The sequence below is a fragment of the Culex quinquefasciatus genome, chromosome 2, assembly GCF_015732765.1.
Source record: "Culex quinquefasciatus strain JHB chromosome 2, VPISU_Cqui_1.0_pri_paternal, whole genome shotgun sequence".
Classification (NCBI taxonomy): Eukaryota; Metazoa; Arthropoda; class Insecta; order Diptera; family Culicidae; genus Culex; species Culex quinquefasciatus.
The window spans coordinates 219,226,509-219,250,065 of NC_051862.1; the positions used below are offsets into that span (position 1 = coordinate 219,226,509).

At 35.8% G+C, this 23,557-nt stretch overlaps 1 protein-coding gene across 7 annotated transcripts in view; it reads right to left on the reverse strand.

Moving 5' to 3' along the window:
* Positions 1-23,557, reverse strand: part of LOC6032110 (protein sickie) — a 77,521-nt gene that overhangs the window by 16,472 nt on the left and 37,492 nt on the right. For 2 of the 7 annotated variants that reach the window (XM_038256686.1, XM_038256685.1), the window contains exon 2: positions 21,760-23,049. The exons of the other annotated variants lie outside the window; for them this stretch is intronic. In XM_038256686.1, the coding sequence (XP_038112614.1) occupies positions 21,760-22,929 (1,170 nt within the window). In that variant the 5' untranslated portion in view covers positions 22,930-23,049. The remainder of the gene's footprint in view (positions 1-21,759; positions 23,050-23,557) is intronic. 7 annotated transcript variants of the gene reach the window in all.

Genomic DNA, 23,557 nt, shown 5'->3' on the forward strand with positions numbered 1-23,557 from the left:
ACTTTATTTATAAATTCAAAATAAGCCCTCCTGAAAACTTGAAGCTCCTCACCTCCCTTCTAAAACTTCCACGTGTTTTGTAAGTTGCCCAAAACCATTAAAATATTAAGGGAGCGTTCTTGCATTACGTAAAAAAAAATTTATATTATGAGACCCCCTCCACCCCCTGGAAATACATTTCCGATACACTTTTTTTGTATAAATCCTCGAACCCTCCTCCCTCCCCCTTGATATTACGCCGTTACGTAATGCATGGACGTCCCGTTACATGGATAGAGGACGGGAGAGGGGGGGGGGTTTCCTTCGTGATAATGGAATAATACAAAAAAAATATTTTGAAAACCCTTTGGAAAACTTCGTAAATCGTACTGCAACTGTGAAAGCAGAATAGGGGGAGGGGGGGGGGGGATCTAACATGGGCAGGCCAATCAATTCACATGTCCTTGTACTGTCTATTAGTGTCTTATAATCAAATCTTAACCTACAGTTGTTCAGCCTAACAAAAACTATGATTTATTTTGAAACTATAATTTCGTGACGTTGCAACGCAACGAAAAACCCTGTTTTCAAAAACAGAGCGTTGCAACGTCACGAAATGTAAGCGGCCTTCAAAAATCGAGGTTTAATTTTTTCAAAAAACTAATGATTGCATTCGATTTGTTGGCCAATTTTACACTTAAAATGGAAGAAGAACTCCAAATTTGCCGTTTAACAGAGCAGAGTTAATGGCGAAACATGAATTGGGTCAGTCACGCGTTGCAACGTCACGCTACATATCCCCCTCTCAAAAATAGAATATTCGCTTAAAATAATGTTTCAACATTGTTTCTTATAGGAAATTTAATGTACTTTCAGAATCTGTAATAACATATGTACCTTTTCAATGTAATTTTTGAGTTACAGCCGAAATACTGGAAAAAGAAAAGTCAAAGCGTTGCAACGTCACGGCGGAATGTGTCTAAAGTATTTCGAAATATTTCAAATTTAAATCTTTTTTTCCTGATTTTATTTTTCAAAAACAAGTAGTAATAAAAAACGGTATTTAAATATTTTTTTTGTTTTTTGAGTGTTAAAAAAATATTTATAGGAAAGTTAAAATATATATTTTTGAAAAGCTGAGAAAATTTCCAATAATTTTCTCTCTGGAACTTTGAAAATGAAGCAATTTATTTCTGAGATACAGCCTTTCAAAAAAAAAATAATAAACGGAAACTACGGTCCAATTTTCACTGCTAAAAATTCAAACTTTTGCGAAATTTTCTCTGATCTTTTTGATGATTATATTCCAAAAAATGTGTAATTTGGTCGAAAATATGAAATAAGGAAAATTATTCATTTAAAAAAAGATTAGCTTTATTTTAAAAATTTGAAATAGTACATTTAAAAAATCTCAATAGTTTCAGTTTTTAACATTGAAAATCAGACAAATAGTTTCCAAGACCGGGATCCGAGATTAGAAACTAATTGCCGAATTTTCAAAGTTCCAGAGAGAAAATTTTAGGAAATTTTCTAAGATTTTTTTTCAAGAATGTTTTTCAAACTAAAAAAAAGCCTTTCAAAATATACCTAAAAGTAGATATACCTTGAAAATTGTACCACTTTATCAATAATTAAATAAAATGTTACGTACTTTTGATTGCAAATTCAATTTTGCTTTAAAAATTATTTGTAATAATTTTTTGTTCAAATTTTCAATGTTTTCCAAAAAAAAACAATGTTTTCAAAAATTCATAACTCCTAAAACAGATTTTGCACTATCACGCACTACAAAAAATGTCTTTTCCATCAAAATATTTCGAAAATTTAAAAAAATGTATTTGGACAATTAAATTTCTAGTGATACAAAGTAAAATAACAAAATCGGATTTTTTTTCCTCGTACATATTTTTTTTTCCGAAGAGTCCTAATCATAACCTACAACTGTGCCCAAGACACCAAATTGATCAGAAAATCGGTTCGCAAGGTATAGAATTTCATACATTTACAAACCCATTTATAATGACTTCTTTTGACATAGGGAATGGACATGGTCTTGCATTAAAAAAAATGAAATTCAAAAATCGCACAAAAATTCATAATTGTCATTTACCACGCATGATGCATTGGAAATTCTACAAAAATTTAATAAGAGCCATTAACTGAATCTAAAACTCGGTAGAGGAAACAATTCACAAAGCCCCAATCGAGCAGTAAACGCAATGACCCGCGGCAAAATTTCGAAACTAATTCGCTCCAAATTATCGAAACTATTATTAATGACCCCGTCGTCGCAAGTAGCGCACACACAAAAAGAACCCCGATCACGATACCTCACCTTCCCCAATCGATACCACCTTGGCCACCGCCGTCGGGCCCGACCCAATGAAAAACGACAAAGTTCCGTCGTAGTCGGCGAGCGAAAATTTTCAATTAAAATCAGAAAATTTATTCGTTCCCGCTCCGGGCATGGAAGTTGCCAATAAATTTGCCATAATTCACAACCTCCTTGGAATTTACCCCAAGCGTGTTTAAGCGCAAAAAAAAGAGAACTTTTTATTGTCACCTGGTATTTGCTCACATTGCTTCACCGACCCCCGCCGAGCGTCGTCGCAAGGTGGTTCTACTCTCGACAAAGTAGGCCGCCGTGATTCGCTTCTAACGATTTCCAGAGTTTCGAAAGCTCTCCCTCTCGAAAAAAAGAAACTTTTCACCCCCAGCTACAAATTGCGCCAAATGTTGTTACAAACAACACTTGAGAAAGAAAAAAGTTCCTAACCTCAAAAACCACACGACTCTAATCCGGGGTCGCCTCCGAGGTGTTTGGTTTGTGCCCGTGGGCACGGCTTAATCCCGACCGTTTATATTTATCTTGGCGGAAAAGAGCAACACGCTTGAACCTGCTCGAGATGTTATTGTTTTGATTTGGACCGCTCAACACCCCCACACCTCTCTGACGCCAAAAAGTTTGTTTTAGGATTAATCTTATCAGTTTCCCAGAAATTGGGTTACAACTTGGGCGCGCGCGTTCAACTTTGGAGGTGAGTAAACAAAGTTGGCAACCCTGATGCTAATGACGTTTGCGCCGAGTTTCCATGGAAATGCCGTTTTGTGAGTAAACAACTGCATCGCAGTAGTCGGCGGGTGCAACCGCGTGTCAATGACAGCGAAGCGTGTGATGAAAGTATTGTCATTGTGACAGCTCGCCGCGGCGGCGGCGGCGGCTCGTATTGTTATGGAGAAAAGTGAGTCTGTTATTATTGTGCCGGTGAGATTAATTCAGTGAAGGTGAAATTATGCCGAAAAAAGAAGAGGCGTCGCTGTGTTACGAGCTGTGAGAAGGTTTCTGTTGTTGAACAACTAAAGTTGGAAGCGGGAAGCCGCGGTCTGTCAACTCTGTCAAACTCTGTCAAGCTCTGTCACCTAATCAATGCTGTCAATTCGAGCTTCGCTGTCAATCCATCAGCGAGCCCGTCCAATTTAGGCTCATTATTTGAGGCTTGTTGGTCAGATTTTGGGCGGCCTTGGCGCTACGCGCTGATGGATTAGCTAATCCTTGCCGGCGGGCATGGCCAACTTAGGCCGGCTTATCAACCACAAATCGGCCCAACTGTCAAACGGTGGCGCGGGTTCTCCCAAAATGGTCAATGCAATTATTAGGAGCAGCTCAGAGATTTATGGCGGTCGGTAGCCCCAGGGCTGGTTCGGTCGAAAGCTCGTAAATTTTTGTGTGAATGCGATTAATTACAAGTAAACAAAAGTGGACCGAACGTCGCGGCCCACATCCACTTGATGCGGGGCTCTAACGAGTCTAATTGGATGTAAAGATCGGCTGCACATGTGCGATTAAATGATACGGAGAGTGCATCACATAAATCAACTGTTATTTGACTTTCGTGCAGCTATTATTTGCGTGTAATTGCCGCCGCTGACCGCGCGGTGTCCAATTTCCCGACCTATAATTGCACGTACCTTGGACGTCAGTAAACACAAATTGGAGAAAACGTCCAAATTAGCACTTGCGCGGTGACCTTCCGAGAAGTCAATTCCCGCTAATCTAGTGGTGACCGAGTTAATCAATCGATTGAACGCAACCATTCATCCAAGTTGGCGCTCGCGAGCTGTCAGCTCGTTTCCAACGCGATCTAGCGTGCGGCGGCGCTGAAAGCTCGCACTAAACGCACACCCCACCCAATTCATCTTGATGATCGCAGTAGGCCACTCAATGCGACCAACTGTCAACTCGGCTAACCAGAGCTGACAGCTCAATTCAACGCTGCGCCACCAGAGAGTGCGATCGGAGATAACAACAAGTTGGAAACGGGTTCCAGCTTGACAACAATTGCAAATGTCGCCAATCGCTTAAGAGTGTAAACATTAAAAAAAATGTCACCCCAGTGAGAATTCTGACAGGCAATAACGCTCTGTTTGAGGTTATGTTACCAACCTTGGCGCTCAAACATCGAAAAATCACATTTGCGCGGGACCACTTGATCAAACAAGATCGTTAAAATAACATATTTACTCTTGTTATATGTAAATCAACCGCTTCAAAAACAACTCCAGAGCGCGTCCATTAGCGCCGTATTCCCGTTTGACGTTTCAGTTAGCGCGATCGCGATCGTGCGCACCCATCCAAGTACCCAAAGAGATCCGAAAGAGTTGGACCCATCGTGTCGCGCCATATTTGGGCCCCACCAGGAATTGATCTAGTTCACCTTGAACTAATGTCATCCACACACCCGCGCCAACTGCGCCGATTCTTCGCAGTGTTGCCAAGCCCACTGGTTTTTCGATTCGAACAGCTGTTGGCGCTCGCAAGTAAATGATGAAGGGATCGCGCGCGGGTCATAAATCATAATAGCAATCATTAGGGAGCCGATAATAGTAGGCTAAGCCGACAATTAATGGCGTTCGCGCCGCCATCTTTTTTTTCGCTCTGCGTAATGGCCTGCTTTGTTTTCAAGTGCAACGCATACACGCACGAACCGGGTTTGTTTGTTGTGGTGAAAATTGATTTTAATAATGTTTATGTTTTGTGAGCAGGACAGATTGGCTATTTTGCTTCGCACACCGGACTAATGGATGTTTGCCGAGTCGGCGATTTTCGCACATTATTGATGTGGGCTTCGCGCGGTTAGCGGGACTTGTCGGGGTAAATATTTTCGACTTTTCGAGAGAGCGATTTGCTAATTGACAACCCGGGCGCATGCTAACGATCCCAAATGGAGTGGGGTTTTGCGGAATTTTTGGAAAGTTTGCCGAAATTTATTACTTTTGAGAGACGAAAAACAACCGAAACCGACCTCCATCCAAAACAACAAATTCCAGCCAATGTCGACACGCCAATTTGACAAAAATATGTGTCAATGTACCCCGCGCCACTAATCCACTCAAGCCGCAGTTTATCTTCCCAACTCAGCAAAACAAGGAACACTCAAAAATGCCGCAAGATTAGGTTACACGCGCTCCACTATCTCTTGAATATATTCTCTCTCACTCAAGCATAGAACATATTTAGCATAATTCCAAGGCGACTGACGCGTTCAACCACTCTTATGCCCTTTGTTTATGTCGAAATTTGTCTTGTCAGCTGAATTCTAGCTGAATTGACCCTTTATTTGATCAAAATATCATTTATTGAGAATAAATTTGAAACTGGCAACAGTGCATCTGTCAAACCTTCGATTTCAACGCGGTTTCAAAAGGTCCTATAACTTCCAAAACTTTACAAAAAAATGCAAAATTGTCAGAATTGTCAAAATTGTAAAAATTGTCAATATTCTCAAAATTGTCAAAATTGTCAAAATTCTTAAAATTGTCATAAAGGTCAAAATTTTCAAAATTAACAAAATTGTCAAAATTGTCAAAATTGTCAAAATTGTCAAAATTGTCAAAATTGTCAAAATTGTCAAAATTGTCAAAATTGTCAAAATTGTCAAAATTGTCAAAATTGTCAAAATTGTCAAAATTGTCAAAATTGTCAAAATTGTCAAAATTGTCAAAACTGTCAAAATTGTCAAAATTGGCAAAATTGTCAAAATTGTCAAAGTTGTCAAAATTGTCAAAATTGTCAAAATTGACAAAATTGTCAAAATTGACAAAAATGACAAAATTGTCAAAATTGTCAAAATTGTCAAAACTGTCAAAATTGACAAAATTGTCAAAATTGTCAAAATCGGCGAAATTGTCAAAATTGTCAAATTTGGCAAAATTGTCAAAATTGTCAAAATTGTCAAAATTGTCAAAATTGTCAAAATTGTCAAAATTGTCAAAATTGTCAAAATTGTCAAAAATGTCAAAAATGTCAAAATTGTCAAAATTATCAAAATTGTCAAAATTTACATCATTTACAAAATTTACTAAATTTTATTTCTGAGAAATAAATAATAAAACTGGCAGCACTGCGTCTGTCAAATCTTCAATTCGAACACGATTTAAAAAGGGCCTATCAGTGATGGTCTAAATTTGTACAAGGTCTATTTCTCGATGAAATCATGAATTTTAGCAAACTTTTTAAGCAAACATTAAGTCTAGTTCAGCAACATTTACCCCCAAAACAAACCCAGAATTCTATCTCTCTAGCACTCGTTCTGACTTATTGTTTTCAAGTTTCACATCGTTGGAGCTTGCGCTCCGCAAGACAAGAGCGTCTAAAGTATATTTCGTACAAATTAATAAATTCTTCAAGTTGACAACCATCGGTCGTAATCCAATATGTCTCTGGTTGCTACCGACCAACAACTCGCCTGCTGGAGAGGGGATTGGAATTCTGAAAGGGCGTATCGGAATTCGGTTTCTTTCGGAGCGGATATCTCTCGCTCTCTCTCTCGCGGCGCAGTTATTAATAGCTCGCGGGGGAATATATTAGAATGATTGAATTGTTTTTGGAATTGCTTGAGGAGGTTAGAAGGGCAAATCTTGCGACCACGGCGAATGTGTCTAATTGCGTAAAATTTGTGATTTCGTGCGCGATTGTTGCGAAAACGGGCGTGAAATTTGCCATTTTTTTTACGTTTCATCTGACGACTTCGTCTTCTTTGACGTTTTCACGGTATAAATTTACAAAAATAAGCCTAATTAGTACTTTTTCAACGCAAAAAAGCACCTTTCTCAAAGAAGCCACCCCCAACAAATCGCTCGGGCAAAAAAGTCACGATCCAATTTAACCCCAATTAGTAGGCTACGGCAGGCCCGACCCAGAGCAGGCTGTGCCTGCAGAATTCCAGGCAGGCTGACAGATATTTCGCACGCCTGCTACGATTTATTTTGTACTGTAAGACGCTGTTAGTTTGATAACCAAGTTGCTTTCACACTCTGTTAAGGTGGTATTCGACTGCGAGAAAATTTGCTTGCAAACTTGTCAAACAGATTTTGACAGTTTTACGTTTTGGTAGTGAAAAGTGCCTGTTCTATTTTTTTTTAGTTTGAAAAGTAACTGTCAAACTGAAAGAGTGTCACAAACCAACCAAGTTTCAGTGTAGCTGGCAACCCGGCGATGCCGGAGACTGATTAGCCTACTACGACCTGCTGATTGCATCACTATGCATCTCGCGCTCGCGCGTTCCTTCGCGTTGCTAATTTCCAATCTGCCCAGGGTTAATGATGTTTTTATTAATTGATTGGAAAATAACACGAGCGCGATTGGGCGATGATTGCTAATATAAAGTGGGGGGAGAAAGTGACGGTTTAGTGTTCAGTTGAGGCAAAAAAAGTTTATTTCAATGTAGCAAATTAGCAACGCGACTGTTACAAGCAAAGCTCGCGCGATAGAGCACTTTTTTGCGATGTTTCCACTTGACGTAACACGCCGTTTGTCATGTTCGCGAGGTGAATACGGATCAGCTAATGAGTTTCGCATGAGCGATAACGTGATGTTTTACTGCACAAATCAGAGTGAGATTAGATTGGAATTTCCTAACCAAACAACTCACCGATCTAATTTTTTTAGAAGGATCGCAGCAGCCCGCACGGTTTGAGTCGGCCAACTTCAAACATCGCGCGATTGCGTGAGCGATAAGTTGGCGATGTTTTGGTCCAGGTACCGATTCTGAACTGTCAGTTGAGCCGCGGCTGCAAGCGCGGCGAAAAGAAAAGTGCAATAAAATTGCGCTCAATCTTGCCGGCCTTTAATCCGTGCCGCGATCAACGCTTGCTGTGAGCAGGAGAATCAAACGTAAACAAACAAACTGTCAGACGTGCGACGAGGCGCGTGACGCGAAATCGTTATTATCTGTCGTCGCACACAGCATCAGCGTCGGGAATTATGAGGGATTTTTGCTCTGTTTGGGTGGATTAATTTCGCTACGGATATCGAATTTCTCATGAACTAGTGTCGGGGTTGGAATCGAGTGAGTGACAGGTGTCGCGAATCTGAGCGCGATGATTGGCGCGTTCGATGCGATGGTGACAACCGCGTGACACAGTGGCGAGCCGGCTGACCAGAAGCCGATTGGAATGCAGTGTTGGGACATGGAAAAGGTTGAGTTTCATTAGAAAATATCGAATTTCGAACGCTAGATTTGATCACGAAAGAAAAGCTTTAAGTCTTGGTTTGGAAACATGCGGTGGAGATGCCCTAGAAGAATTCACTAATCGCGGTGATGATGCCCTTTTTCATTTGTCAAATTTGTCAATTATGTCAATTTTGATAATTTTGACAATTTTGGCACTTTTGACAATTTTGAAAATTTTGAAAATTTTGACAATTTTGACAATTTTGTCAATTATGTCAATTTTGATAATTTTGACAATTTAGACACTTTTGACAATTTTGACAATTTTGTCAATTTTGACAATTTTGTCAATTTTGTCAATTTTGTCAATTTTGTCAATTTTGTCAATTTTGCCAATTTTGACAATTTTGACAATTTTGACAATTTTGACAATTTTGACAATTTTGACAATTTTGACAATTTTGACAATTTTGACAATTTTGACAATTTTGACAATTTTGACAATTTTGACAATTTTGACAATTTTGACAATTTTGACAATTTTGACAATTTTGAAAATTTTGACAATTTTGAAAATTTTGACAATTTTGACAATTTTGACAATTTTGACAATTTTGACAATTTTGACAATTTTGACAATTTTGACAATTTTGACAATTTTGACAATTTTGACAATTTTGTCAATTTTGTCAATTTTGTCAATTTTGTCAATTTTGTCAATTTTGACAATTTTGTCAATTTTGACAATTTTGACAATTTTGACAATTTTGACAATTTTGACAATTTTGACAATTTTGACAATTTTGACAATTTTGACAATTTTGACAATTTTGACAATTTTGACAATTTTGACAATTTTGACAATTTTGACAATTTTGACAATTTTGACAATTTTGACAATTTTGACAATTTTGACAATTTTAACAATTTTGACAATTTTGACAATTTTGACAATTTTGACAATTTTGACGATTTTGACAATTTTGACAATGTTGACAATGTTGACAATTTTGACAATTTTGTCAATTTTGACAATTTTGTCAATTTTGACAATTTTGACAATTTTGACAATTTTGACAATTTTGACAATTTTGACAATTTTGACAATTTTGACAATTTTGACAATTTTGACAATTTTGACAATTTTGACAATTTTGACAATTTTGACAATTTTGACAATTTTGACAATTTTGACAATTTTGACAATTTTGACAATTTTGACAATTTTGACAATTTTGAATTATTTTTTGTAAAATTACGTAACGACTCTTTTGAGCTTCGATGTTTTTTTGGTAAAGTGGCGTAACCGACTCCTGTCATTGGGAATATCTGAGTTAAGTAGCGTAAACGACACTTTTAAACGAGAACTGTTCGGTAAAGTGACGTAAACGACTCTTATTATGGGGATTTGCTTCAAATGAGAAGAAAAAACTTGGCTCTTGGCAAATCTGTCAAATATCTCAAAGACAACTGCAACACGTTTCCCTTCGCCCTAACGACCTCACTAATGACCATCTGCAGTGCCTCAAAGTCTGCACCCAGCACGGAATCGCGCATCTCATTACCGACAACTGTGTCACCGGGACCATGTCGATTGTGGCGAATCGGCTGTTTGCTTTGCATTTCACCTATATCCTAAGGGACAGAGAGGGAGGGACGGCATAAGTCACACTTTCCATCAAACTCCCCTAGGCTTAGGGGCATTATATGGAAATGTTGTGCAAATATGGGACACGTTGGATCGCTGATGATGGTCTCTCTCATGCTCGCTTGAAAATTTATGCTGGTTTTGTTTACTTTACTCCCGGCCGGAGGGCATTGCAATTTTCGCTCCACGACCGAGAGTGGAAGTGACTTTTCACGACGAAGCCGGGAAGCCTCGAGACACTGGTTCACTTTCAAGCCACTTCCCACACAGAAAAGTCACTTAAAGGTTCACCCTGAACTTGATTAACGGCGCGCGCTGCCATCGAATCGCTGGGAATTAGTATTCCGATCGCGCGCCACTGACAGCTGAGTGTGACGACAATCGGGCGAAACGTCAAACTCGCTCAATGAATTACCATAAACGTTCCCGTAGCCCACCTGAGCTGACTTAGGAAGAAGATAAGTTAGGCAAAATCGAAACCCGTAAATTACGCTAACGCGATCGATCTTTTGCCAACTCCTCGGAAAACAAATGAAGTGTTTCACAGCGGTTTCGCTATCTTTTCAATCAGCAAATAATGAGCGCTTGAGATTTCACAATCAAACAACCCTCACAAAGTTGAGTCCTCTAAGCCTAAGCCACTTAGGGATCTGTGGGTTGAGTGGGTCGGAAATTATAGTGCTCTGCTCTCTCTGTTGGACCTGCTGCAGGTGGATTATGGTGGTTACGGTTCGACGTCGTTTATGGTTTTTGGTTTGAGCTCGGCGAGGCAAAAACACAGTAATTAATAAATCGTTTCAGCCGACGTGGACGTTTGTTTACGTTTTGCGAATGCCCATGTTGCACAAAGATGCTTGAGGGTTAGATTTCGAGACGGATTGAATGGGTTGGCTAGTCGTTACATAGAGTGTACGGTTCCTAAATACTGGTTTGGAATCATTTCACTGTTTTGATACCGGCGGTGGGAATGACATAAATTTGATTTTGTTTTGATGCATACGTTGGCGATGACCTATTAAGGTCAAATTGTCTTCCAACAAGATTTCGATGCTCGCGGTAGAGATGACCTAAAAGGTCGTTTGGCTACCAGCGGTAGAGATGACCTTAAAGGTCGTTTGGCTACCAGCGGTAGAGATAGCCTAAATCGCGATCCCAACCACAGTCCACAGCCTACTTACGCTCGCCGCAACTAGCCCAACAATTTGAAACTCACCTGAAAAGACAAAAAAAGAACAATTCATTAGTCACGATGTGGACGACGATTTCGCGATTTAAATACTGGCCCAAACCGCCGCAGGACAACAATCTACCATTAAGGGTGCTGGCCCAGCCCAGATCATGATCAAACAATAAACTTTGACGTTCTACGCGCCCCCAGGCTGCGTCACCACATTGTTTTGGCGACCGTCGTCGCCGTCGCCATGACGACGATGACGCCAACTAAGCTCAAGGCTAGCTTCGATCAATCGTTTATCATACGATACCGCCGCCTCCCGTTTCATTATCGCTCCCATCGCAGAGCTTACTTAGTTTAGGTCAATTCCGCGAGCTGCATTCCGCGGCCTACTGAGGCGGCCATTACTTAGTGTCACTGCGTGCGAAGTCAATTTGAATGGCCATTGTTTTATTTGGAACTTGCTGGAAAGCCGCGGCTTTCGAGATATCGATCGTCGCGGAGATAAATTATAAACAATCAGTACTAATGGGGCCCGAACTCGGACGTTTATTGCCGTTAATTGTGGAGATCGGACCCCGCGAAGAAGACAAGCGAAACGCGCGCGCGCGCGATATAAGCTAAAGATGCTTATTAGCTCTAGCTAAGCCAAGCGCTGATCTTTAATCATCGGTTTCCGGTTGTGAGGGAATGAGTGTGGAGCAACAAGACAGTCGATCGAGCAAAGGAAGTCCGGACGACGTCGTTTGGCGGAAGAGTTTGTTTACGTTCGGCGAGAGTAGCAGTAGGCCGTGGCGCGATGAAGTAATAAATATTAAGAGTGGCGTCTGAGCTGGTTGCGCTTTCCGGGACGTCGACTTGGAAGTTGTGAAAATGCTAAACTGCCTTTTCGAATCCGGAGTTTAGCGTTAAGTGGAGATCAGCGCTTCCCGATCACGGACGTCAACATTGTAGTACCTCTTGAGAAAGTTGATCAAAATGATCATTCTGTCATTTTGTCAATCTGTCAATCTGTCATTCTGTCAATCTGTCAATCTGTCAATCTGTCAATCTGTCAATCTATCAATCTGTCAATTTGTCAATTTGTCAATTTGGCAATTTGTCAATTTGTCAATTTGTCAATTTGTCAATTTGTCAATTTGCAATTTGTCAATTTGCCAATTTGTCAATATTGTCAATCTGTCAATTTATCAATTTGTCAAGCTGTCAATTTGTCAATTTGTCAATTTGTCAATTTGTCTATTTGTCAATTTGCAATTTGTCAATTTATCAATCTGTCAATCTGTGAATCTGCCAACCTGTCAAGCTGTCAAAACATGTTGAGCAACATCCAACACTTAGATCTTTTCGCGTACTGTCAGATGTTGCCCAACAAACCGTTTACCGGTAAGCCGACTTATCGATCGTGCCAAGTGTCAAATCCCTCCCAAACGATCGCAATTAAGGGGATGATGCCATAATGGCGTCATTACGGCGATGCTGTCACCACACTCGCGCTAATCTGATCGCACGATCCAAGCCTTAAGTCCCTTCACTTAAGCGACACCTGATCACTGGTGGTGATGACACCTTAACAGCTGGGACCAGGAATCGCAAATTGATCACGTGTGTCCGATTGATGAAGGCCGCGCGATCATCAAGGTGAGGTGGGTCGATCCTAAGTGATCCTCATTTCTAGCGATCCGGTTCAACCGGGATGTTTACGCCGCTGTCATGGCACACTCTTTGTGTGACAGAAATGACTGCAGCGCCTACTTGGACCGCGCGAACTGCCATTTAATTAAAAGGCAACGATCGCGATCGCCGCCGCGCAGAGTTCAACACTCGGTTCGTCGACCAAACCAAGAGTGGGCCGACTTTGTCTTGTTTCGCTGCGCCGGTTTGTCACACACATTATCAATTAGGGTGGCTGCGCGTAGGCAATCAGGAACTCTCTCGCGGGGCTGACAATCGCAGAATGTCCAATGGTTGTGCGCGATCGCGGGACGAACAGCAGATAAGATGGAGGAGTCTGCAGTCTCGTAAACACCTTGACGAAGGGTTCGAACTCGGGTGGGCCGAAGTGGATCGTGTTGTGTTGAAGGCAAATGAGATCGTCCAGGCCCTTTGTCTTCCTACGATCGCGGGCAGGTTTTGTCGAAATTTGTACGGCGATCGATGAGGAGGCGTTGCGGAGGGCCTTGTGTCCGGATCATGTCTTCGAGGTGTGACTTATTAAGCGGCTTAATTTGTTAGGATTTACGACTCCCGATCGACGATCGCGAGCGATCCAGTTCGGTTACGATCGACGCTTTTATGAGGAAACGGTCGATTTGTATCGATCGTACGATCACTAATAACAGTCAACATTCTAGAACACGCATTGCGATATAATATCTGTTATTACCTTCCTTTCCCAACCCCGCTGAAGTTGTACCTTAAGTCAGCCGCCACGCATACACGCATACTTGTCTCAATTGCATGCAAGATCGCGCGCTCCGGTCGTCGTCGTGCAACAGTTTCAATTATGAAACGCAAAGCCTTCGGACCACAAATGCTAATTTTAAGTAGCCCCCCCGAAGGAAAGGTGGACCGCTTATCTACCAGCACACTTTGCTGTAATTGTCCGAGCGCGCGACAAGTGACATAACCCCTTAATTGAATGCAAAAGCATTCACTTGATGCCGATAGGGCAAAAACAAAATGTCTCGCGAAATGTCAGATCAAGTCGTCAGTCAAACGTTGCTGACGAAGATCGCGTCAGGGAAAGGTGAAGATGAGACATAATTGAATAATGACAATGGGATAATTCGGAGCTGTGAAGCTTGCGTCAAGTGTGTTGTGATGGAGATTTGGACGAAGCAGACCACACATGGTTGTGGAATGCAATGTAATTGTGTTTAGTCAAAGAAAGTTGTGAAAAAAAAATTTTGTTCAAAACTATTTAAACCTTTAACACTATTGACATCGACACTTTTGACTGATTGCGTACTTACAAAATAAGAGATCCAACAACAAAATTTCCAAAATAAGGCGAGATCGACCAAAGTATACAATTTCAACGTCGGGGAAAGGGAAACCAAAAAATATTAAATTAAATTAAAATTCAACAAATTCCAAGAAAAACCATAAAATTAAAAAAAATATAAAATTCATCCAATTTATAAAATTCATAAAATTCATAAAATTCATGAAATTCATAAAATTCAAAAAATTCATAAAATTCATAAAATTCATAAAATTCATAAAATTCATAAAATTTATAAAATTCATAAAATTCATAAAATTCATAAAATTCATAAAATTCATAAAATTTATAAAATTCATAAAATTCATAAAATTCATAAAATTCATAAAATTCATAAAATTCATAAAATTCATAAAATTCATAAAATTCATAAAATTCATAAAATTCATAAAATTCATAAAATTCAAAAAAATTCAAAAATTCAAAAAAAATCAAAAATTCATAAAATTCATAAAATTCATAAAATTCATAAAATTCATAAAATTCATAAAATTCATAAAATTCATAAAATTCATAAAATTCATAAAATTCATAAAATTCATAAAATTCATAAAATTCATAAAATTCATAAAATTCATAAAATTCATAAAATTCATAAAACTCATAGAATTCATAAAATTCATAAAACTCATAAAATTCATAAAATTCATAAAATTTATAAAATTTATAAAATTTATAAAATTTATAAAATTTATAAAATTTATAAAATTTATAAAATTTATAAAATTTATAAAATTTATAAAATTTATAAAATTTATAAAATTTATAAAATTTATAAAATTTTAAAAATTTATAAAATTTATAAAATTTATAAAATTCATAAAATTTATAAAATTTATACATTTATAATTTAATAAATTTATAAAATTTTAAAAATTTATAAAATTTATAAAATTTATAAAATTTATAAAATTTATAAAATTTATAAAATTTATAAAATTTATAAAATTTATAAAATTTATAAAATTTATAAAATTTATAAAATTTATAAAATTTATAAAATTTATAAAATTTATAAAATTTATAAAATTTATAAAATTTATAAAATTTATAAAATTTATAAAATTTATAAAATTTATAAAATTTATAAAATTTATAAAATTTATAAAATTTATAAAATTTATAAAATTTATAAAATTTATAAAATTTATAAAATTTATAAAATTTATAAAATTTATAAAATTTATAAAATTTATAAAATTTATAAAATTTATAAAATTTATAAAATTTACAAAATTTATAAAATTTATAAAATTTATAAAATTTATAAAATTTATAAAATTTATAAAATTTATAAAATTTATAAAATTTATAAAATTTATAAAATTTATAATTTTTTTTAATAAAATTACTTTGATATATTTGATAAATTTGATAAATTTGATAAATTTGATAAATTTGATAAATTTGATAAATTTGATAAATTTGATAAATTTGATAAATTTGATAAATTTGATAAATTTGATAAATTTGATAAATTTGATAAATTTGATAAATTTGATAAATTTGATAAATTTGATAAATTTGATAAATTTGATAAATTTGATAAATTTGATAAATTTGATAAATTTGATAAATTTGATAAATTTGATAAATTTGATAAATTTGATAAATTTGATAAATTTGATAAATTTGATAAATTTGATAAATTTGATAAATTTGATAAATTTGATAAATTTGATAAATTTGATAAATTTGATAAATTTGAGAAATTTGATAAATTTGATAAATTTGATAAATTTGATAAATTTGATAAATTTGATAAATTTGATAAATTTGATAAATTTGATAAATTTGATAAATTTGATAAATTTGATAAATTTGATAAATTTGATAAACTAAATAAATTTGATAAATTTGATAAATTTGATAAATTTGATAAATTTGATAAATTTGATAAATTTGATAAATTTAATAAATTTGATAAATTTGATAAATTTGATAAATTTGTTAAATTTGATAAATTTGATAAATTTGATAAATTTGATAAATTTGATAAATTTGATAAATTTGATAAATTTGATAAATTTGATAAATTTGATAAATTTGATAAATTTGATAAATTTGATAAATTTGATAAATTTGATAAATTTGATAAATTTGATAAATTTGATAAATTTGATAAATTTGATAAATTTGATAAATTTGATAAATTTGATAAATTTGATAAATTTGATAAATTTGATAAATTTGATAAATTTGATAAATTTGATAAATTTGATAAATTTGATAAATTTGATAAATTTGATAAATTTGATAAATTTGATAAATTTGATAAATTTGATAAATTTGATAAATTTGATAAATTTGATAAATTTGATAAATTTGATAAATTTGATAAATTTGATAAATTTGATAAATTTGATAAATTTGATAAATTTGATAAATTTGATAAATTTGATAAATTTGATAAATTTGATAAATTTGATAAATTTGATAAATTTGATAAATTTGATAAATTTGATAAATTTGATAAATTTGATAAATTTGATAAATTTGATAAATTTGATAAATTTGATAAATTTGATAAATTTGATAAATTTGATAAATTTGATAAATTTGATAAATTTGATAAATTTGATAAATTCGATAAATTTGATAAATTTGATAAATTTGATAAATTTGATAAATTTGATAAATTTGATAAATTTGATAAATTTGATAAATTTGATAAATTTGATAAATTTGATAAATTTGATAAATTTGATAAATTTGATAAATTTGATAAATTTGATAAATTTGATAAATTTGATAAATTTGATAAATTTGATAAATTTGATAAATTTGATAAATTTGATAAATTTGATAAATTTGATAAATTTGATAAATTTGATAAATTTGATAAATTTGATAAATTTGATAAATTTGATAAATTTGATAAATTTGATAAATTTGATAAATTTGATAAATTTGATAAATTTAATAAATTTGATAAATTTGATAAATTTGATAAATTTCATAAATTTGATAAATTTGATAAATTTGATAAATTTGATAAATTTGATAAATTTGATAAATTTTAATTTTTTTTTTAATTTTATTAATTTGATAAATTTGATAAATTTGATTAATTTGATTAATTTGATAAATTTGATAAATTTGATAAATTTGATAAATTTGATAAATTTGATTTATTTGATAAATTTGATTAATTTGATAAATTTGATTAATTTGATAAATTTGATTAATTTGATAAATTTGTTATTTAATTGTAATTTTCTCAATGCACTAGTGTGGGTATGAATATTGGTTCCCCACCACGGTCTTCAGAATTGAGTACCAAAGTATCAATACTCTTTAAAAAAAATTGAAAGTAAACGATTCCCAGATCATATTCAGGTGAGTAGAAGATAATGAACTCTGTCAAAACCAACTGTCTTAGTCAAATTCAATCAATCAATAGTTTCAAAGCCATAAACATGTGTCTTCCATCATCACTGTTGTTTCGTCTCAAAGCAACATTTAACAAAGGCTGTTGTGCATTCATCAACGACGACCAGCCACGATCAATAAACAATAATCCAAAGTGATCCATTCTCGCTCTGGAGGATCTCCGACACCAGTTTGAAATTGAATAATAATAAACAAACTCTGTTTACATTTCCCAAACCGAAGAAAGTGAGGGAATTCCCTCCGTTTGGGGAAACGAAAAAAAAACATCAAAAGAAAATCCAAAATTTTTGACGAAGGGTTCTCCGGTGTCATAAATCTTCCCAGACTGCAAAAACATCTGGCTGCAACTGTCGAACGAAACCCATATGTCGCGCGCTCGTTTGGTAATTGGTCAGCTTCGAAACTCAAAAAAGAGACCTCGACGATCGACGACCTTCACTTCCCGTGACCCCTCGGGTCGTAAATTTTGAACATCTCTTCCTCTGTTTCGTCCCAAAACGACGCATCAAAAGGTAATTTACGTCCGCTCGACGGCGATTATATTTCACTCCCCCCCTTCGAGCTGATTGATGCTAAATACCTTCGCACGTAAAATTTCACCAGAAATTCAGCTAATTGCGTGAGGACTCAATGATGAGTCAATATGAGCAGAGATGGGACTTGATGGGGCTCTGTCGATTAACGAAAAATGTGCACTTAAGTTGCCAAACGAGCTATTAATCAACTTGTCGCTGCGAAGCAGGCGGTGCGCAGTCGTAAAAAGACCACTTCTCGATTACGGACGTCAACATCGTGGTACCAAGTAGGCTGGTGAGACTTTTTCGCGGTGGTTGCTGCGATTGGTAAGTACATTTTTGGATTTCCTTTTCCAACTAACCCACCTGTCAAATCTGTCAACTGTCAAGCCTTGTCAATTAATCGTTAAGTCACTAACCCCTAACTGTAGGCAATCTCGATCAGCGATCAGGTTCAGATTTCAGCCAGCTAGGCCCAGATATCTCCGATATGGGAACCGAACCCCAAGACTTCTAAACACCCCATAAAAGTACAGTTTCACAATTTCACATGAATAATTCCCAAGTCCCCTCTCTTGCTCGAGCTCTGGGTTTCGGAATTGAATTAAGTTCGAACCCCGCGGGCTGCCACGACCAAAACTAAATATATATTTTTATCCCATAAGAAAAATAGTCGGCTTGGTCTAAAACAAACTATAAAATAAGTGTTTACCGCCGTGAAGTCGCCTGGTCGCGGACAAATTTTATTTGACTTTTAAATTTCGTGAGTGCGCTCGAGCTCGCGAACATTTGATTTAGGCCTCTTTTTTTCGAAGTGTGTAATTGATACTTGAGAACTCCCTCTCAAAGAGAAGTGGGGTGAGGGTGGAGGAAGCAATTAGCATTTTACCCTCCAGAGCGCGCAGCGCTCGGATTTAATTTTAATTTCAAATCTCGAAAAAGCAAACTCCAAGAGCAAGAAGGCATTTTTTGCATGACTTTTTCAAAGTTGTGAGAATTTGCCCGTTTGTCAGCTGCTGGATGCAGATTTTTGTGTGCCATATTGTGCCCGGTTCACTCCCGGGTGGGATTTTTTGTTTTGTTAGTTTAACGTGACAATCCAGGTGGGCTCAACCCGGTCTTAATTATGCTTCCGTTCGTCCCCTAACGGATCACAACAAGCCATGAGAGCGACGACGAGTGCCCAAATGGGTAAGAGCAATTACCGACGACGGAGAAGGAGGACGTGTTGTTGTTTGGGAAAAGGTTATAATTTAATTACGGGTCGTTTTTTTTTTCGCTTCCGGAACAAAGACACGGTGAGACTTGGTGATTTCCGGAAGGGGTTGGAACTAAAGGGAACAGTGTCGAGATCGTTCACTTTAAAGAATATTTCACGACGGCAGCATTTCTTTTTTTTTTAATTTCTTCAATTTATTTACCTTAAATTTCTTAAATTTCTTCAATTTCTTAAATTTCTTAAATTTCTAAAATTTCTAAAATTTCTAAAATTTCTTAAATTTCTTAAATTTCTTAAATTTCTTAAATTTCTTAAATTTCTTAAATTTCTTAAATTTCTTAAATTTCTTAAATTTCTTAAATTTCTTAAATTTCTTAAATTTCTTAAATTTCTTAAATTTCTTAAATTTCTTAAATTTCTTAAATTTCTTAAATTTCTTAAATTTCTTAAATTTCTTAAATTTCTTAAATTTCTTAAATTTCTTAAATTTCTTAAATTTCTTAAATTTCTTAAATTTCTTAAATTTCTTAAATTTCTTAAATTTCTTAAATTTCTTAAATTTCTTAAATTTCTTAAATTTCTTAAATTTCTTAAATTTCTTAAATTTCTTAAATTTCATAAATTTCTTAAATTTCTTAAATTACTTAAATTTCTTAAATTTCTTAAATTTCTTAAATTTCTTAAATTTCTTAAATTTCTTAAATTTCTTAAATTTCTTAAATTTCTTAAATTTCTTAAATTTCTTAAATTTCTTAAATTTCTTAAATTTCTTAAATTTCTTAAATTTCTTAAATTTCTTAAATTTCTTAAATTTCTTAAATTTCTTAAATTTCTTAAATTTCTTAAATTTCTTAAATTTCTTAAATTTCTCAAATTTCTTAAATTTCTCAAATTTCTTAAATTTCTTAAATTTCTTAAATTTCTTAAATTTCTTAAATTTCTTAAATTTCTTAAATTTCTTAAATTTCTTAAATTTCTTAAATTTCTTAAATTTCTTAAATTTCTTAAATTTCTTAAATTTCTTAAATTTCTTAAATTTCTTAAATTTCTTAAATTTCTTAAATTTTTTAAATTTCTTAAATTTCTTAAATTTCTTAAATTTTTTAAATTTCTTAAATTTCTTAAATCAACAATTAAAATGTAAAAATTGTCTGTTAATTCTTAAAAAAATAACAGCTGAATCTTAAGAAAAAATATTTTTTTTATAAATGCACGTTTAATCTTAAAAATTTAGAAGCAAAACAAAATATATTTTCCTCAAATGATTTCATTGTTTCATATTCATTCCAAATCATTTAACTTTTTGCTTCTTAATATAAAATTTTATGAAGATTATCAATTGTTTTACTAAAATTGATGTCAAATAAAGAATCTTAATCAATCTTACCAATCTGAGAAATAAAAAAAATCCATAGAGTTTAAGAAATTGGCGTAAAAGTAATAATGCTATTGATGTATGTTTTATTTTATTTATGCAAATTTATTTATTTCTACTTAGTTTAACATGTCATGGAAATTTTGGCAGTTTTTGTGACAGAAAATGTGTATTTTTCTATTGGAAAAATAGTTTAAATTCCCATATTTTTTTGAGTTTTCACTTTTTCACTTTATTATTATTATTATTTATCTTTAGTATTAAGCTAACAGCCGAATTTTCACTTTACATTACAAAAAGAAATTAAACTCGATCAAAATTTTAAATTTCCAGGTGAAGTGAAGCGAAGCGAAGCGAAGTGAAGTGAAGTGAAGTGAAGTGAAGTGAAGTGAAGTGAAGTGAAGTGAAGTGAAGTGAAGTGAAGTGAAGTGAAGTGAAGTGAAGTGAAGTGAAGTGAAGTGAAGTGAAGTGAAGTGAAGTGAAGTGAAGTGAAGTGAAGTGAAGTGAAGTGAAGTGAAGTGAAGTGAAGTGAAGTGAAGTGAAGTGAAGTGAAGTGAAGTGAAGTGAAGTGAAGTGAAGTGAAGTGAAGTGAAGTGAAGTGAAGTGAAGTGAAGTGAAGTGAAGTGAAGTGAAGTGAAGTGAAGTGAAGTGAAGTGAAGTGAAGAGAAGTTAAGTGAAGTGAAGTGAAGTGAAGTGAAGTGAAGTGAAGTGAAGTGAAGTGAAGTGAAGTGAAGTGAAGTGAAGTGAAGTGAAGTGAAGTGAAGTGAAGTGAAGTGAAGTGAAGTGAAATAAAGGGATTTTGACGTGTATTTCAAAGCGATTTTTAAGTAATATTTTAGAATCATCACTTTTTTTAAATATTACACATTGTTATTTTTCAAAGTTATCAATTTTCGCATTTTTCTGAATTGTCACATTTTGGTTTATTTTAATTGAACATTTAAAAAAAATCAAACAATCTGCTTAGACAAGATCATCCAAGTAACTCAAACTCACCTCACTAACCGGGCAGCTCTGGCGGTGATCGCGCCTAATCGCCAGCTCGTACCACGGAATGACCGGCCTACTGCGCAGCATCGACGCCGAGCCTACTTTGTACTCGAGCAGATGCAACTTCACCAAATCATTCTCATTCAACGAGGCGGTTGATTTCCCATTTTCCTCACTGTACCGATCTTCACCGATCGCCGATTGGTGGTTGTAGCAGGTTGGGAAGATTCGCGGATCTCGCGTTGGATGACCGAGGGTGGCGTACCGCCGGATGTAGCCGTTTGGCCGGGTGGACAGTTGGGCGGTGCTGATGTCCAGGTTTAGGAGTTCGGAGCTGGCGTTCTGGTGGATTTTGCGGTAGTTGCCGTCGTAACCGGAGTCGGTGTCGCTACCACCGTTGAGGGTTGGTTTTTTGGGCTCTTCGTAGATGATGTTGGAGCGGGAGTTGGAGTGGTTGAAGGACTTGCGGTACTGGAGGGTGAGGGCTTTGTTGCTGAGTGGGGGTTTGGAGGAGATGACGTCCGTGTCTTGGATGGCGTAGCCGAAGGAGCCGTTGAGTTTTGGGTTCGGGTGGACGGGGTGGGAGTAGGTTGAGGAGTTTGAGGATCCGTTGTCGAGGGATTCGGGGGTGGTGGAGCGGTAACTGCCTCGCACCTTGTTGTAGGGTGGACTGTCCGAGCGGTAGTTCTCCATGGCCCGGGTCCGGATGAGGTTCAGTTCGTTGATGTACTGCGGACTCTTGAGCGGAGGTAGCGCAAAGTCGTAGTTCAGACTGTCGATGTAGTCCGTTGATTGGGTGAGGTTGATGTAGTTGCCCGAGTCGGTCTTCCGAGGACTCTTAAGTGGCTTAAAGGTCTCGTAGGTCAACGCCGAGGTGTAGTAGATGTCGTCATCGTCTCGGAACGGCCCGGACGGGTGCTGGTCGTCCTTGGCCGTACTGTTGATGGTGAGTTCGGACGAGGTCCGGGGAGGCACCGGCGGTGGCGTCGAGATCAGACTCGTGGAGGCACTTTTGTAGTACAGGTCGTTGTTGTTCTCGAACAGCGGGCCCGATCCGGCCGGTTGGAGCGAGTTCGAGCGGCGGGCGTGGGCCATCTGCTCCGCCCTGCTCTTACTCCTCGTGAGACCCCGCGTCCGGATCGTCGCGTACCCGTCCGGAATTTGCGATTTTATCATTTTGAGAGCACCCTAACTATAACACAACTCTTCACAAAATATCGATTTTTACTCCCAACGCACACTAACAAACTTGATTGGCACTCGCGTAACTCTCACATATTTCTTCCCTGTGAACTTCTGTTGGAAGGCGGAATTCAATTTATTAATTGAAATCAATTAAGGGGAAATATATGTTATGATATGGTCGCTGAGTGGCTGAGTCGCTGTTGGTCGTGTCCCCCCTCTTGGTTTTATGGATGTTGAAGTTGAGGTTTTTACTTCTGAAGCGTTATTTGATGGGTGCATGACAAACGATCGTATTTTCCTGATAGACCATTCGACATAAACTGATGGACACGTTTTGACAGTTAATCTGCCTTCTCCAGGCTATGATGAAATCGCACTCTCCCCTTAAAACGAGATATTCCCCCCAAAAAAACATTGTGAAACAATGGGCTCATCAAGTGCGTACGTGGACCTGATTCAGGTCGCTCTCTCTCGAGAAAAGTTTTGTTTTTGGGTCTGTCAATCAAAGCAACCTATGTACCAACTGACTACCACCAACCAGAAGAGAGTTAAGCTCACTTTACGTTGCTGGGTTGCTGTGATGGCCGATGATAGATTGAAGTTGGTGCAGGGAGGGAGC